At 38.8% G+C, this 18,357-nt stretch overlaps 2 protein-coding genes across 4 annotated transcripts in view; one reads left to right on the top strand and one right to left on the bottom strand.

Moving 5' to 3' along the window:
• Window positions 1-2,826: 2,826 nt before the first annotated feature.
• Window positions 2,827-7,580, bottom strand: iqcc (IQ motif containing C). Its single transcript, XM_021317480.2, has 5 exons — window positions 7,473-7,580; window positions 7,181-7,324; window positions 5,458-5,743; window positions 4,323-4,444; window positions 2,827-2,996 (listed from the first exon to the last, which is right to left on the bottom strand). The coding sequence occupies exons 1-5, from the start codon at window positions 7,512-7,514 to the stop codon at window positions 2,961-2,963; spliced, it is 630 nt and encodes a 209-aa protein (XP_021173155.2). The 5' UTR covers window positions 7,515-7,580; the 3' UTR covers window positions 2,827-2,960.
• A 169-nt stretch (window positions 7,581-7,749) lies between these two features.
• The window catches only part of fancm (FA complementation group M), a 65,620-nt gene continuing 55,012 nt past the window's right edge, over window positions 7,750-18,357 (top strand). For all 3 annotated transcript variants that reach the window (XM_036151184.1, XM_036151183.1, XM_036151185.1), the window contains exons 1-4: window positions 7,750-8,568; window positions 8,640-8,812; window positions 11,110-11,187; window positions 11,801-11,959. In XM_036151184.1, the coding sequence (XP_036007077.1) occupies window positions 7,857-8,568; window positions 8,640-8,812; window positions 11,110-11,187; window positions 11,801-11,959 (1,122 nt within the window). In that variant the 5' untranslated portion in view covers window positions 7,750-7,856. The remainder of the gene's footprint in view (window positions 8,569-8,639; window positions 8,813-11,109; window positions 11,188-11,800; window positions 11,960-18,357) is intronic.

Genomic DNA, 18,357 nt, shown 5'->3' with positions numbered 1-18,357 from the left:
GACAGAAACCACAACAAAAGAGGGCGACGGAGGAGGAGGAGGAGGAGGAGGAGGAGGTGGGGATTCAGCCCACTGTGCTGTGGGCTGAATCAATAAGATAACCTCCACACCTGCTCATTTATTTTCCCCCCCCCCAAAAAAAAGATCATTAAAGAGAAATAAAGGCACATGCGTTAGCTGATACTGAGAAACTGGCAATATGCAAAATGAACAACATGAAAATGAGTTTTTTCAGTTTAATAGAACTAAGAAAAGTTCAGATACATCCATCATGGCCATACATTTCAATTATATTTTATTAACCTTTGCTCTTCCAGAGTGAACTAATTATACAACGCGCCACTTAAAGCAGACATGTCCAATGTGCCCCCTCCCCCCCCCCAACAGCATTTCAGCACAGATGGCTGATGCAGATGAAAACTTTTTATTTTTAATTAGAGGAAAGTAATTAAAGACAGTTTAAAATCTTAGAACTGAAAATATTAAGTACAACCCAAGGAATTCATCCTTTAATAGGCAGACCTTTTACATCCGTGTATATATCCTTTTACTTCTTATTTTACTGTATTCCTATTTTTTGTCTGCACCATCAATACCAAGTCAAATTCCTTGTAAGTGCAAACCTACGTGGCGATTAAACTTGATTCTGATTTTCTTTAATTTAATAGCGAATCTCTCCGAGATCTTTGACTCAAATGCAGAATTTGCTGCACTAAAATCTGTCTTGAATTCATTTGTTTAAAATTTGTTAAATATGGCAAGTCCTGTTCTTCAGTTGCTAGACCAAAAAGAAATGTTTGTTTATAACTGAGCCTAAAAAAATTAGCAAACTGGGTGACCATCTTTTAATAAAGAGAACAAGCAAAAAACAGTTTTTAACTTTGGACCTACAGTAATTTGCACATCCCTTTACCTCAAAAAATCTGACTAATTAATTTAATTAAAATTATCACATTTTGTAGAGTAGGTTAAAAAAAAATCACAATATATACACTTCTTTGTTATTTTTTATTTCATTTATTTAATTTTTTGGCCCTCAAGTAGTTCTGAGTTGATAATATCGGCCCTCAAGCTGAAAAGTTTGGAAACCCCGACTTAAAGGACTTTTCTGTATTTAGATTATCTCGGCACATTAAAGAATCACAGGTTAAAAAGGCAACTAAATAACAAAGAGGAGACTGATTTTTATTCTATTTTTTTTCCAAAGGTGGGTTATTAAAGCAGATATTTGGAAAGCTCATTTAAGTAAATGTCAAGTGTGAGAATCCATTCCAGGGGGAAAAAAAACATCAGAGTGGGAATTATCAGACACCGCGGTGCTGACTGGCTGACCAAAACAGTTCATATCCATTCGGTTAACATGAGAAAACATTAACCATCATGTTGGCCCATTCTGCTACCTGTGGACTTTTAGGAGTTTCCTGTGCTGAAGAATAACCAACGCTACCATAACAGCAATAAATGTTTTTATATCAGGGATCTCTTCTCCATCAAGTAAGCAGTCGTAGACAGAGCGGAACCGTTCTCCTCAACCAGTCGCTAAGAATATAAGATGTTTAGGAGTCCATGCGTCGTTTTGACATTTCCAACATAGTCGGTCACCTTTAAGCCCGAGTCTTCTCTATCTGACGGGTGTCCAAAATTATCTTTGCATGACTTTATATTCTGTAACTTTACCTTTTACCTTCACTTATCTATTTTCCACCAAGTGAAACAATTTTCATCCATGAAATTATTTTTCTTAAAGCCATACCAGTGTATTTTTCCCCTCCTTCTATTCCACACTGGGTCCAAATTCTACATACAGGCTCAATCACATTTGATTTCAAGTTTGACTTCTTTTGGGATTATGTAATAAAGTATTTTGAATCGCATTGAAAAATTATAATCTGTGTACTGATGAAGCTTGTTTCTCAGATTAAAAGTACCAACATTTAAACATACCTTTCACTAGAAACACATTTCTGCGTTTAAAAATTTAGTTTTTTTTATTGGTGGTGTGTAACATTCTAATCTTAAATGTGGTGTTTTTATTAGCTGCATGCAGGAAAGCTTCACAGTTAACAGAAAAAAAGCTTGAAAACACCAGTCTCTGTGTAATTAATTTATATAACGTGTTTTGATTATGGAGTTACTGAAATAAGTAATTACAATATTATTCTAATTTATTAAATAGGGCTGTAGACATGCGCCCCCACTCATTTTTTTTTAAATGTCCCTAGCGTAGCTGCAGGGAAGCCATGACGAGGCTTCTAGAATAACCCTGGCTGGACATTTGACCAATAATCTTGGCAGTATCGGTAGATCTCGATCAAATCCATTATTTTACAGGGCTTTACCATCTATAAATTCTCAATAAGCTCGGAGCTTTAGTAAATCTTAATGCTAGCCTGCTTCAGCCAATCCAAACTAGTACGGATGGCGCACCGACAGGACAGGAGACTGTTGATGACGTACCAAATAGTTGTGGGGCTGTTTTTATAGATTTAAGCCTGTATGTATAATTTAGACTCTGCGTTAATTAGAAACAAAATCCAGAATTATTTAAAATTTGTGCACCAATACTAGTGTTTGAAATGCATAGCATCTGTTTGTCGTATAAACACCCAAACCTGGGAGGATTCAAACTGCACCATTAATGGGGGATAGGGAACAAAACAGAAGACTGTCATTAAGAATATTTGCTCGATAAATCTGTTGTATTGAGTGATAGTTCCTTTATTGGGATCCATGTTGGAAATGTGAGGTTCTGACACTGTAATTATGTCAAAATAAGTAAAATGTCAATAAACACTCCAGGAGGCCAAGAAGAGAAGATACTTTAGTGAAAAATATAATTTATTTCTTTTTACAATATAAAAACACACGCATAGTTTTCTTAAATACAACTTACAAATACTTTTCAACAGAGATGCCATCAGAGGGGATAAAGTGCTACATTGTTCGTATAACGTTTACCGTCAGGATACACTCAGTCGGTCCTTCAGCAGCAGATACTGTAGAGAAAGTGATGGAAGAAAAACACATTAAAACAGGGATTGTGTTATACAGCATCCACCAATTTTAGATGTTAGCATTAGCATGGCTATGGAGCTTCAAAACATTACCCCAATAAAGAGAATACTTTCCCTGGAACTTGTTTTGGAGCTTAGCTGCCGCTTTCCCTGAAATTCCTGGGTGTTTTCCTGGATCAGAAGGCGTTTCCGAAAATAACGGACAGGTAGCCAGGAAAGCTTGTCTTGTAAGTAACGCGAAACTAACCCGGAAATCCATAAACGTTCCAGTTAAGTACGAGTTAAGTTCAGAAGAAAACCTCGGAAAGTTCTGGGAAGGTACCCGTGAAGTTAAAGGAGGTTCTGCAAAAGCACAGCGTGAAAACATGGAGGCTTTCCCTGCAGTTCAGCTGCGTTTTCTGAGATTTGTGAGATCAGCAGCTGTGAAAAAATGACGTGAAATCATCTTATATCAAAGTTAAAACCAGTGAAGTACAATATATCTGCATTAGCATCGGTGCTGGCCAGTCAACTTCTTCACACATCTGTATGGTCCCCTAAAAAAAACTCTGACGATGTTAACGACCGATCTATGTTTCCGTCTGGTTGCCATTTGTGTTTCCAGAGGGGAGAGGGGAGGTATTAGTTTGGTCATGTGATGGGGATGCAGTGGAGGATTGTGGGATGTTCAACCGAAGCAGAGTGGGTAGAGAATATATTTACATATAATACAGCTAAATATCGGCTATGAAAGCAATTTCAATATTAGATATCGGCCCAAATGTTTCATATCTGTGCATCCCCAAGTAAAACTGCAGTTCTTTATCTCTTCATACTTTGCTTTGAATGAGGAAAACTTTTTTTGTTATTTTTTTCTAAATTGTTTTGGGAGCATTTCTCTCAATTTTTCTGAGCTGTGTTTCCCACCTTGAACCCTTCGGGGAAACAAATTTTACGCCTCAGACAACAAAATCCTCTAAATGCCTGAATATTTTTGGTTTATTTCACACACGTAAAACTGTTTTAGCTTCTGTTTTTCTTATACACTTGATTTTCCCTTGCTGTACAGCTAAAAAAACGAACAAACTACGGTATAAATTAATCTTTCTGTTAGGTTTCCTCACATCCAATTTATCACTTGAGTTTTGAAACATTTCATGCCAACATTAAGCAACAAATCAGTTCCTTTCCTGTTGAAAAAGCCAGGTGCTATGAATTCATAAGCTATCCGAAGGACAATTTAAAAAAAAAAAAAACCTTCAGAAGCCTTGGAGAAACATTACTACAAACCACTTCACAAAGACTGCTATTGTGGTTTTTGGATCCCACCTTTTTCCTGCTGTCGATAGCTTGCTGGAGCCAGACCAGCTCCATGGTCAGACTGTTTCTGTGCAGACGCAGGGCTTGTGCGGTACGAGGAACCCCCGGGGCCAGGCCGTACTTCTGAGGACCTGAATGAAGGATTACAGACATTTAAGCTTTGGTTTTACTTTAAAAAATTTCAACAGAAAATAGCTACATTTTTAATTTATGTTGGGGAAAGAACTTTTCGTCCTACTTTTAGAGCTCAAAACCTGCACAACTGGAGCTAATGTTTGCTTTTTGATAATTTAAAACCCTACCATATACTGGGTAACATCACAGTAACAGTGTGCCCCATGTCACTATGATAGAGGACGGCTTTAAAGGAATATTAGTCGGCTGTTATATAGCAAGTGACAGGAAGTCCCACGCTCGCTTTGAATTCATTCAGTTAATATTTCCACGGAGAGTAGCTGGTCTTATAAAGGTTTTAGAGCAGTAATATTGTAAAATAACAGTGAAACACGAGGGTTGGGTATCATTCTAGGATGAGCCGATTCGATACGATTCTCGATACGTAGCTCAGCTTGATTTGATTTGACTCCAGTATTTATTACTTTCAAATGAATGCTCAAAGTCATTTAGTCAAAAAAACAACAAAAAAAAAACAGTTAAATATGATATTTATGTTTCATTTATTGAACACTGATATATTAACAGGAAAATAAATTGCATTTGGTTCAATGCATTTAACGTATCACAGAAACCAAAAATGTGTCCAAACGTCTGATTTTAGGGACGAAGGCGCTTCTAAAATCCTGTCGGCTGTTCAGCAAATTTGTCTCACTGCTCTTCCTCGCTGTGAACAGTGATGGCTGTAATAACGCCCCCTAGGGGTTGGGAGGTATATCGATATTGAAAGACAGAATATCAATATTAAATAGTTTTTAAAAACATTGATATTAATCTTTGTATCGATTTTTATGCACAGCCTTAGAAAAAGCTGCATTTGTGTAAACAAAAGTACTAGTCATTACTCATTTATTATTTAAAGTAAACATAGAAAAAGGAACTGCAGAAGCCCTGTAAATGGGAAACAACTCAAATAAAATACGTGGATGTTGCAGAAACAAAATATGTTCCCACCCCCTCCCATGTGCACCTTTCTGTGGGGAAACATCATCGTCCCGCTCAGCGCTGCTCCAGATGGTGGAGGACCGCCCTGTTCTCTCCATCACTCCTCCATCAGCGGTCAGTCCCTGCTTCGCTCCATCTGCCCTCACAGGTAGGCAGGAGTGATCCTCTCTTTGGGCTTCTTTCCTCTCCGGCTCGACACGCCGATCCTGTTTCTCCTCCGGTGGGGGTTCTGAAGTCTGGGGAGCACCGGCATCTGGTTCTGGGTCTGGTGGCTCCAGTAAACGGGTGGCAGGTCGAAGACATAGTCCACTCTGTCAGTACATGGATGAAAATGTTGAAAACACCAGGTTTTTCACTAAATCCCCTTTACATTCCATACTTATCCATCTGCGTTTAACCCAGATAGAGATTCAGTTATTGCAGTTTATTTATTTTAAACAAACAAAAAGTACATGTTTATATATGCTGACCCCGGTGGATTGCTCTGTCTTTGGACATTTGATGCTCTCAAACAAGGGACCTAAAATTTTATAACTGGGCAACTATAGATTACAGGTTACAGCGGTTTTAACTGGAAGATTATACTACAGGACGGTCATTTTCTTGAATTAGAAAAGAAAAGTTACGAGGAATAATCTGTAGACGTTGTAGTTGGGGTCTGACCGTGCTTTAAAGACTTTTAAATGCAAAACAAATTACTTTAAAGACGAGAAATACTTAAAAAGAATAGCAGCAAAATTTAAAGAAAATCAAAACAATCCAAATTATGCAAAGATTATGCGATAAATCAAACATTGACCTTTATGTGAAAGTTGCAGTAAAAGTAGTTTTTTAGTGCTACATTTAAGGAGCCAAATGCTTCAGTAAAAAAAAAAGGAAGACCAAAATATTTCTACAGCAATCTTCAAAACTCATAATAAGATAAAGCAACCCACGGTTTTATCATGACGTTTCAACTGTCAATGGATTGTTCAGGTGCAGTGTCTGCTGTTGCCAGAAGACAACAAATCTTATATTTACAGTTTATTATCAAATATAAATATATGCATTTTTGGAAAAAAATATGTTCAGGCAAAATTGTGCCTTCTGTTTGCATCCCTACCTTTGAGTGCCAGCTGCAGATCTAAGCTGCCAGGGGGTGTGACTTTGATTGACTTGCATGACCAATTAATCTGATTGGGGCAAAGAATGACTCAAAAAAGCACTGATTGGCCACTGGTGTGCCCTAGGGAAGTTCTTAAGTTACCAATAAGAGACCAGCAAGAAGTCACATGATAGTTAAAAGTGGACTTCAATACATTTCCACACTGTCTGGTGCATGCAGGAGCTGATACGTTAGATTTAGGAGCCCTACACAAAATAATAGGCCCAAATAAACCCGCGATGGAATGAGAGTGCTGAAAGATCAAAACTCAGACACATTTGTGAGAGAGCAGATGTGAAAATTACGTTTTATTATGTAATGTATGTCCACACACCCTGTTATTTTGATGGGGGTGGCGCCTGAGACAAGCGAGCCGGTATTTTGGATCAGCTGAGGCTGTTAGTATGTGTTTTTTTCAAGAAAAATTGTGAAAACATGTGCTGCAGGGTTTAAAACTACCATGAATGCAGGTCTATTAAATCTCCAATGTTTACGGAATTGATGACGCTTCTGGGGGGCGGGGGGTATCCATCTTTTGAGGGGCACATCCCTGCCTGGATACCGGGAAATCTCGGGAAATGGGGGCTGTGGTGAAGTTACTCACGGTGTCTGTAAAGCGGGGGGTAGACGGGGTCCCTTCAGTCCACCGTAAACGGGTCAGCCCTCCTTCTATCTCCCTCACGATCTCCTCGAAGTCCTCACGCGCGCGCCGCACCTCGGCTCTCGCGAGGTATCCGCGAGCGCAGGCCTACGGAGACGACGGTTAGCGTCAGAACGGTTCCCAAAGCTACATCCGGGCTAGCAGCTTCCGCGGGATCCCGACAACCACGACAATAACTAAGGTCTTTTTTAGGCAGAGTACCCAACTTTCCGCTTTACTCGGATGCATTTGTCACCTGAAAACGCGTGATTATCTTGTCCCGTTTGCTTCCGTCCATCGCTATGGTAACATGCGCCGGTGAGCGGGAGCTGACTCAAACTTCTTTACGTATTTCCGGTCTATGTCTTAAAGATTAAAAGCATACGAATGGGAAACATACACGCATTATGTATTTCTCGTTTTTTTTACCTTTAGAAAAATCACAATTGCATATGTTTTGTATTATTTTTGCATTATTTTTAAAAACGTATCCACAAATTTAAACCTGCGGCAATCACCGGGTTAATTTATTTTGGAAAACGACACCGGCGGAAGTGAGTGAGTTTGTGTTTGGAATGCGATGTTGCTGCCGGTCACATGGCGCTTTTCTTCCTAAAGTTTTGCGCCCCGGCCGATAAAGATGAGTGGTGGTTCAAATCAGAGAACTTTGCTCCAGACCTGGGGGGCGTCCGTGTCCCAGAACAAAGCGGTCCAGTCGGGGAAGAATGTTAGAAAGGCCCCCGGAGCGTCCAGGACAGCCCCAAGCAGCAGCACAGCTCAGGTAGCTCCAACACACCCTCTTCCTCCTCCTCCTCCTCAGAGGACTCCATGGACAGAAATCGGCCAGAACAGCACACATGCAGCAGAGAGACAAGCCGGGGCAGAATACGTCATCCCCGAAGATGATGATGACGACGATGACGTAATGGTGGTAGCTGTCTATGAAGCAGAAAGGAGACTCCAGCTTGGGGATGCTGACAGCTTTCAAAACAACCATGACACGGGGCAAAGCGTGGCGCCCCTCTCTACACCACGCTGTGGGAGGATCTACCCAGATTTCCCAGGCTTTGACAGCTCTTCAGCTGAGGTGTGGATCTATCCCACCAACTATCCCATCAGGGAGTACCAGCTGAAGATTTCAGAGGCTGCCCTCTTCCAGAACACCCTGGTGTGTCTCCCCACCGGTCTGGGGAAGACCTTCATCGCCGCCGTGGTTATGTACAACTTCTACCGCTGGTATCCAGCCGGAAAGATCGTGTTCATGGCTCCCACCAAGCCTCTGGTGGCCCAGCAGATCGAGGCCTGCTACAAGGTGATGGGGATCCCCCAGGAACACATGGCCGAGCTGACAGGTAACGAACAGAGACGTGACACGACCGTCATCCAGCTGCTGTTAACGCGCTCCTCGTTTATGGGTTCACAGGGAGCACAGCGGCCAAGCAGAGGCAGGAGGTGTGGAGGGCCAAGCGCGTCTTCTTCCTCACCCCTCAGGTCATGGTGAATGATCTTTCGAGAGACACCTGTCCGGCAAGGCAGATCAAGTGTGTGGTGATCGATGAGGCTCACAAGGCGTCGGGCAACCACGCCTACTGTCAGGTACCCAGCTCTCATGTCTCTGCTCCCATTAGGGGTGTCAAACCCTTGTGTCCTGGCCTCAACTCAACTCAAAATTTATTTATAAAGCACATTTAAAACAACCGGGGGTTGACCAAAGTGCTGTACAGAAATCACAGTTGCAGAGTATAAGATAAAAACTGAATGCTAAAATACATAAACACAATGCAAAAAAAAATAAAAAATTGTATGCAGATAAAATATAATAGGATAAATGTTTCAATTTAAATAACATAAATGTTAAAATAAAATATAATTTGCCAAATGTCCACCTAGACTTGATTAAGAGCCAGGGAAAAGAAATTCAATTCAATTTTTTTTATATAGCGCAATTCATGAAACATGTCATCTCGAGGCACTTTACAAAGTCAAAATCAGTCATATTATACAGATTGGTCAAAAATGTTCCTATATAAGGGAACCAGTTGATTGCTTCAAAGTCCCGACAAGCAGCATTCACTCCTGAAGAAGCGAAGAGCTACAGGGAGAGTCGTCTGCATTGTCCATGGCTTAGCAGCAATCCCTCATGCCGAACAAGCATGAAGCGACAGTGGAAAGAAAAACCTCCCATTAGCGAGAAGGAAAAACCTCCAGCAGAACCGGGCTCAGTATGAACGGCCTTCTGCCTCGACCGACTGGGGTTACAGAAGACAGAACAGGGACACAACAAGACAGACAAAAAAGCACAGGATTTATTATGATTTAAAAGATTTAAAAACCTCCAAGGAGTCTGCCGATCGAATATGCCAAGGCAAGTTATTCCACAGTCTCGGTGCCGCTGCCATAAACCTTTGGTTTTAAGTCTGGTTTTAGGCATGGCCAGTAGTAACAGTTTAGAGGATCTCAGTGTTCTGGCCGAGACATGGATTTTGAGAAGCTCAGTCAAATAATGGGGGGGGGGGGCTAGACCATTAAGAGCTTTAAAAACAAACAATAAAATTTTAAAATCTATTCTAAAAACAACCGGAAGCCAATGCAGCGAGGCTAGAACGGGTGATGTGTGGTCACGTTTACGTGTGCCAGTAAGGAGACGGGAAGCTGCATTTTGTACCAACTGCAGACGGTGTAAAAGTGAGTGGTACAAGCCAGCATATAATGAATTACAGTAATCTAATCTTGTATTAATAAAAGCATGGATTACAGTCTCCAGATCTCAGTTTGGCAGATACCCTTTCACTTTTCATAAAATTCTTAACTGGTAAAAACTGTTTTTTACGACCGAACTAACCTGGCGATCGAATTTCAACCTGTCATCAAATATTACACCAAGATTTTTTACTGATGATCGAATATTAGGTGTAAGAGGGCCCAAGGAGCCAGGAGGAAAAACTGCTGGACTACAACCAAACATAATAATTTCTGTCTTATTTTCATTTAGATTAAGGAAGTTTGAGGTCATCCAAGATTTTACATCTTTAAGCAGTCAGAAAATGACTGTACAGGGCTGTTGGATTTTGATACCAAAGGAAAGTAGATCTGGACATCATCAGCATAACAATGAAAAGAAAGATTATGGTTCCTGAAAATTTATCCTAATGGTAACATATATAGAAGAAAAAAAATGTCCTGGTCCCACACGTCTGACATCATAAGGCTGGACGATAATTCAGTGTCAATATATATTGAGGATAGAAAAAAAAAGGTCAATAAAACAGTTTTCCTTCCTTTTGCATTCTAGCCAATAATGTAGGTTATTATTACATCCTCCCAACCAATCACAAACACAGACACAGGAAGGCTTCGCCCCCTTCAAAGAGTTTCAGAGGGCACACATTCTTCTTTCTTTTGTAAAAAACTTGCGTTTTTGGTTGAATAAAGAGTTGAGTTTGAATTCAGTGTATCTTTGTGTGTCTGTATCTAAAAATAGGTTGCTAAGAAACAACATAAAATGACCAGGGCTGCACTTAAAATATATTTTTAATTTGTTGATAATTATCAATATCGATCAATATGATTTCTATTTTATCAATATGCTTTTTTTTCTCTATATCGTCCAGCCCTATGACATCACTTTGAAATACTCTCACATCTTTCTCACCTGAGCTGTTTGCTGTGTCTCTTGGTCCTAACAACTTTTCTCTAACGAACCTCCGAGGCCTTCACAGAACATCTAGGTTTACGTTCAGATTAGATCGCACACAGGTGGACACCCTTTACTAAACGGGTCACTTCTTAAAGCCATTAATTTCACTCAATTTAAATGAGGCATCTTACAAGAGAGCTAAAAAAAAACAAATGCTTAATACGGTCTCATTACCTGACCTGCTTCTCCCACTCAGGTGATCAGACAGCTGATTAGCCAGACCCTGCGGTTCCGCGTCCTGGCTCTCAGTGCCACTCCAGGAGGAGATACAAAGGTGAGATCACCGCGCGTCTGTCTGAACTAATGTGACTTGAGTATAGGGCTGAACAATTAATCGTATTTTCAATATAATCTTGATTTAAAAAAACACAATTTCCAAATCGCAGAGTCTGCAATTTTTGGCTATGTAACAATCAGGGAATTAGACACATCCATTAGGTGTTGGTAAAATGTTTATAGTGGGTTTGCCTCCACATGGAAGGGAAGACAGTTGCAGCAGTGAGATAATCTAATTTTATTGTTTTAGAGTTTATATAATCATACAAAGCATTAAGTTCTGGTCAATCAGTTTAATACATAGACTTGCTTGTTGGTTGGACTTTATGTTCAACAAGGATTGATGCAATAATTTCTGCTCTGAGTTTAGATGCTGCGGGTCTTTAAGCAACTAATCTGCACAGCGATGAAAGAAATTGATTTGTTGTTTGTATATGTTTAAAAAGACATATGATAAATTAAACTTGGAAAAAATTGTAATAGATCGCAATATTAAGAAAAAAAATCGCAATTAGATTATTTTCCAAAATCGTTCAGCCCTACTTGAGTAGCCATTGCCTCGAGTCAACCTCTCGCTGACCCCTCGTGTTGCTTTTTTTTTTTTCTTCCAGTCGGTTCAGGCCGTGATCTCCAATTTGCTAATTTCACACATTGAGCTGCGTTCGGAGGAGAGCCCGGACATCCAGGCTCATTCCCACCAACGGAGTGTGGAGAAAGTGGTGGTTCCTCTGGGTGAGAAGCTTTCGGCTTACCAGGCACGCTACATTCAGGTAAGCTGGTGAAGATTCTCAGTCATCCAGGTCATGGTCATTCCAAAAAAAAAAGTAAAAAACAAACCAACTGGACTTGTTTTCCGTAGTTGAAGACGTTTCGCTTCTTCTCCAGGAAGCTTTCTCAATTCAAAAAGTCTGGAGTAATGTGGAGTACCAAGCTTTATACTACTGCCCAAACAAAGGCCTTGTAATGGCTTAGATAACATGCAAATACAACCTAAACAGGCCCACCCCTTAGTAACCGCCCATTACTAAGGAGTGGGCCTGTTTCTGTTGTATTTGCATGTTATCTAAGCCATTATAAGCTAGTTCTGCTTATTTTCTGAATGGCATTTAATTCTGGGGCAAACCCTTTATTTTGTCTGATTAAGTTAAATGTAACATAAAATCAAATTGAGATGGTATCTTTTGGCCGCTGCAGTATTCTTGGCGTGGACATAAAGGAAAATGATCAAATGGTGGAAACAGATGGCGTTACAAAGGTGTTACACATTTACTTAAAAAGGCATTTCTTAATAGTTGGATTGGATTATTCCCCACACCCTTCTTGGAACATTGACACTTTAAAGAAATCTGCGAGAAATGGTAAATCGTAAAAGGAATACAAATAATGTTTGTATAATTGTATATATGCAAGATTGTCTTGGATATTTTTTAAGCATAAAGTAATCCGCTGGGATAAATATGTAAGGCGAGTTTATTTATAAAGCACTTTTTAGCAACAAGACGATTCAAAGTGCTGTACAAGAACAAGAAAAATCATTTCAGAGTAAAGAAAACATTACAGAGGTCAGCAAATTGCAGCATAATAGTAGTAGCAGCTTTAAAATTTGCAGCTTTGGGATTTTCCTGCCTCAGCCATAGCGAGAGCGACGAGAACATCTTTTAATATTCTGCTGCTGTTGTCCTTCAAAAGTATATTTTCAAATCGTTTTTAATTCTAATTAATTAAAATTTAATTCAAATTAATTAAAAAAATATTTTAATTAATAATTTTTTTAGATTTTTTTGTTGGCTTTTATAGATATTAAAAACATTGTTTTAAAAACGTTTACAATAAAATATGGTGTAGTGTATAAATAGTTTTGTATGTTAAAAAAGGCTAAAGAGCTTAAATTATAATTTTTTTTAACACAACATATTACCTCTCACCTTCAATAATGGATACATTAGTCATACAGTTATTTCATTTTATGATCAATATAAGTAATAATTTATTATCATCTAACGACTACTAATAACAGGAGGTGGAATCCAGGTCCAGACAAGTTTTGCGTGTGCTGATGTCACGAGAACACGAGAAAACTTGATTTTTACTATACAATATAAACATAAATGCAAAATACAAATAACTAGTTCTATTCACATGGTGATTAAAAGAATCGGAATATTAAAAAAACAAAACTCACAAAAACATAGATATTTGTGACTAAAATACATAAAATAATGTTTTACACTGCATGAATTTTTTGAGTATGCTAGTTTTAATAACCATACGGTATTTTTTTCCCTATCTTGTAAATTAGCTTTTTGCTGCTGGTAAACCTGAACTTCCCCACAGTGGAACGATTTATGAATTTATGACAGAAGGATAAAATTATTCTTAAATTACACAAATGTCTTTAATTTATAAAACAAAGTTGTTTAGTAAGTGCTTTACAGAATAGACATTTCTGATATTTCTAATATTCCAAAATAAAACCTAATATAATAAATTAATGAAATATATTATTAATATATTAATCGATAAATATTATTGTCTGTTAAGATAGAAAAACCTTCTTGGTATAACGCCAGGTCTGAACATCTTCCCAAAACCCACAAACCACCTCGCCTGCTTTCGTGTTATTAGGAAGTGGAACAGAAATAAAGTCTGTCCTGATTCAGAGAATATCGTCTTTAACCTCAAGCACAGCGGTGTGTCTGTTTAGCCCGACTATTGGCCGGCTCCAGAGTTTGATGCGTTGAGTCGCAGCGATAAATCCTGCGGTCTGTGATCCGCAGCAGGTCCAGTCGGTAGGTCTGGGTCAGCCGGTGTCAACTCCAAGTCTGAATCTAAATCTCTGAAGGCTGGGAAGGTTGTGTAGCGTGTCCCGAGCTTAAATCATTCAAAAAGTTTGTGCCATTCCACTGAGCTATATTCCTATTATACACTGGAGTGCTAATCGCCCGCTGTTAGAACGAGTCGCTTTGAAGCCACCAGCCGCCATATTGGTACTCCCTATTTTCCTCCAGTAACTAGGGAATATGTGCGCTACAGCATCGAATAACGAGGATTTTCTCATGTTCAGGGGGGTTTAAGACTTTTAAAATGTCAAATGCCATATACTTTTATGTTATGTTCTAAAACTATCACGTACTGACAAAGTCATGTGCTGAAATATTTTGCATTTTATTCATTTAAATATATATGTTTAACATTTATAAATAATATACAAAAACATATATTTACATATGTGTATACATATATATACATATACACATACTTATATATACATATATATCTATTTAATATGAATTACATGTAAAATATTTCAGCACATAATTTCCTAGTAGTTGATAGTGTTAGTACATCCACTGACTGTAGAATTACCTGTGAAACGTTTTCACACAAGCAGGAAACTGCTTGTTGTTGCAACCAAATCCTATGGGATTCTGTGAGAGTAGGGAGTAGCAAGATGGCGGCCAGTGACTTCAGTTTTTCGGCATAATCAGCACTCCAGTGTATTATATAGCTCAGTGTGCCACTCAGGGTTTGCTTCATCATGTGTAATAAATGCCCTTTACAGCCTTTTTAGGGGATTTGCTGCCACCTTCTGGGCTTCTATTCTCTTTTCTTGTCTGCATGTGTTGTGAAACCTCAGCGTCACATGTCTCTCCTGGCTGTGAGGCTCTTTCTGGGTCAGCAGAGATCAAAAGGATTGATTTTTCTTGAAAGCATCATGCTGTTTGACTCCGTGGTCAAGCTGTTGGTGAGTTTCAGGTCCTTAACGAAGCCTACCTGCAGTCCAGAGACCCAACTGAACTCTGATAAGTCAACGATTTGTCGCCTTTTCTCTTTTTCCTTAATAGTAGACCCCCAAAGTTCTTTTATCCGGTGGATGTCTCTCACCCGCTCGTTAACCAGCGTTTGTTTCTGCCTGAAAAATGGGGCTTAAAACTGCAATCAGGTGTGCAGTGAGCACTGCTGCAGTGAAGCAGACAGGATTTGATAATGGCTGTGAAAAATCAGAAAGATGAACCGGTCATGCAGGCAGGTGTTTGTTTGTGGGCCGGTTTTAATCACCAGCATTCGTTTTGAGCGCTCCTCCTGACGCCGCGTGCTTTAGATCAACCATGGATGGAAACGTTGCAGACAAAGGCTTTTTTTTTTTTTTTATCAGCAAACATTTGGGTCAGTGCTGGCCAGACTGTCATCTGGACCAATTTCCCCAATATGTAAAATAATAATAACACTTTTTTGTTTTTAAAACCACAATAAATTATACTGTGAATATTTTTAGCCACATAACAGTCAACACCAAACTTAGCATGCAGTATTTTAATTAGCCGTATTTGTTGTAGTAAAGGGAAAAAGTGTAAATAATTCTAGATTGTAAAGTTAAATAGGGTTTTGTATGTTTGCCTTATTTAAAATAAAGGATTCCAGTTAGTAAAACTAAAAAAAAAAAAGAGTTTATTCTCAACATTAGAACAGGATTAGGCACACTCTTTGTTTCAAGTTTAATAAATGAATTGAAAGCAGATTTGGGTGAATCAAACATGCGTTTTATTAAAACTCACAGAACAAGTGAGTAATATAAAGGTCCTATTTATGTTAAAATATAGTGTAGCTGAAAAGCTTGGATGTTAAAACACAAATACTGTTTTTACCCAACATCTTCCTATGCAAGATTTTAATTTGTAGCAAATAATTTAAATGAACAATCTGCATTAAGCCTCTGTGCTGGTCAAATCTTTATCTTTCTTGGACTGCAGTTGTGGGACGATACAAAACCTTGTGCGGTGATTTCATTCCCGTTAATTTTTTATTTTATTTTTTGCTTCTTTTCACTTGCAATATCAAACTCTCTAATTGGTTCTGAATTGGTAGAACCTCACAGTTATGACCAGAACTTAAGACCCTGACGGAAAATGAAATGTTTCTACTGAAGGTCCACAACAAACATTTCCCGAGTTTCAAAAGCTTTTTTTATTAAGAAATATTTTCATGATTATGTAAAACATCAACAGGTTCTGAATAAGATGAAGATCTGGAGAGTTTCCTGGAAATAAACTGAAGGTTTTAAGGGTTTTATCTCTTTTCCAGCAGTTATCACCTGTAACATGGTGTTTTAATGCCACACTTTCTTTATCACAGTATTTTACATTAATGACATTCGGTGACAGCTATGCAGAACTCATAGTGGCGTTCAGCTTTTCCTCTCCAGACTCTTTTTTTTCTAGATGTCTCAGTCTGGAGGGTTGGTCATAGATGAACTTTTTTTATTTTAGTCCTCCTGATGTCTTTCTTACAGAGAAGTTGCTGTTATTTTTTTTTAAACTCCCTCTGGATAACAGGCCATTGTTCAAAAGTCTCTGCCTCACCGAATGTTCAGAAGCTCCCTGCCTGCGGCTTTAAGAAGCAAGCTCTGCACTGGTGGCGGCCCCATCTCTTAGTGGTCCCTTTAGAACAGGGGTGTCCAAACTTTTCGGTACGTGGGCCAAAATTGTCAATTCAAAGGAATTCGAGGGCCAAAAAATTAACACTATTTTTTATTAAACCAAAAAAGTATGTTCATTTTTTTTACCTGCTCTACAAAATATGATCATTATAAATAAACAAATTAGTCCGATTTTTTTTTTTTTTTTTTTTTTTTTGCTGGAAATGATTTACGATGATTTACGATGTAAATACAAAATTTTTGCTCATTTGTTTGTTAAAAGATGCTCATCCAGTTAACACATTATTGTGAATAATTTAATTTTACTCTAACAATAATAAGCTGAACTGTTTTTGGTCTAGCAATATAAAACAGTTTTAATGTTAATGCACCAAAGTTTGCATTTGAGTAATTAAATGTCTTTGGATAGATGTTACTATGAAATTAATGAGATTGGCAAAAATGTGTTTATTAAAAGGTGAATACTTTGTTTTGTACCTAACATTTTCAATTGTAGCATTTTAACTTTTCTGTACTAATTGTGCCCTAATTAAAAACTAAAATGTTCCATCTGCATCAGACACCTGTGCTTGTGGACCAAATCTTTCTGGAAATGCAGTTGGTTATGATCTAACAAACAGGAAGCTGCATAGTTTTTACTTATCGGTCGGTACAGAGTTGTCTACATCAGCATTCAGCGTGAATAAAGACGGTATACTTGCTGTGCAGATTCTGTATGTGGTTGATAGTTAAACTCCTAACAAGGCACCAGTGCTAATTAATTTGCATATAAAGTGATCACGTTCAACACTTGGACTAAAGGCTCAAACGCTGGAACAAAGAGGGTAGACTGCACGTTTCAAAAGACGGGACAGCGGCACATTTTATTGAACAAACAGAACACAGTAGCACTCTGAACTTTTCACAGTACAAATCCGTCTGTTGCAAGACACTAAAGAAAAAAAAAAGTGTGAAAAAAGCAACAACTAGGCCCTCAGAGGGAAAGAAACAGCCTGTGGGGCCAACATTTTTATGCACATTAATGCTACGATCGTCTGATTAAAATCAACTCTTTGGCTTTAGATGCCAACCCAACCCAAAGCTAAAACAGGATATCACGGGTGATTTTTTTTTTCCTGATGCATTTTAACAGAACTGCTCAATTTATTAAATTGCGGTTTCAATGTGTGCAACCAGGTAGACCCAAAGCACTGCATGGATGCTAAACTAAAGAGGCGATGACAGCTCAGGTGTCGGGTATCCAAACCATCGAAACCATCACATCTTATTATATATCTGCTTTACATCCAGTTTGATGGTGGCGCCCTGCAGAGCAACGAACAGAAAACGTCCTCGCATTACATCCCAGACACAACGCGGTCAGATTTAAAAACACAAACCAGCTTTCTAATTACAGCAGAATATACTCTTTATTCCTGTGGCTTAATTATCTACATAGCAGCAGCAGCAGTGTGAACGCCTACCGGCAGAGAGCGGCGAGTAAAAAATAGACAAACGGTCCTGCACACTTTAGAAATACTTGAGTTTGTGTGTAAACGGGTTTTGGAGCAGGAGGAATGCGTTATGTTGGGGGTGGCTGGCTGAGACAGAACCTGGTGGAGGGGTTTGATTGTCATTTAGCAGGAGAAATCTGTCGCTAGCGTTTGGTTCGTCCCAAGTGAGACGCTCTGGAGCTCTACATTCATTTACCAGCACATGATTAAAGCCACCTTCTGCGTTTAGCTTAAATAG

This window comes from Fundulus heteroclitus, chromosome 19 (genome assembly GCF_011125445.2).
Source record: "Fundulus heteroclitus isolate FHET01 chromosome 19, MU-UCD_Fhet_4.1, whole genome shotgun sequence".
NCBI classification, from domain to species: Eukaryota; Metazoa; Chordata; class Actinopteri; order Cyprinodontiformes; family Fundulidae; genus Fundulus; species Fundulus heteroclitus.
Note: the sequence above shows the minus strand (reverse complement) of the source record. Positions and strands in the feature narration are given on the sequence as shown.

Coding starts and splice junctions, on each gene's coding strand:
- iqcc (XM_021317480.2), bottom strand. CDS start 7,514: ATGGACGGAAGCAAACGGGACAAGATAATCACGCGTTTTCAG. Junction 4,445..5,457: donor TGATGTTTCCCCACAGAAAG/GTGCACATGGGA, acceptor TCCTTCATTCAG/GTCCTCAGAAGTACGGCCTG. Junction 2,997..4,322: donor CTATCGACAGCAGGAAAAAG/GTGGGATCCAAA, acceptor CTTTCTCTACAG/TATCTGCTGCTGAAGGACCG.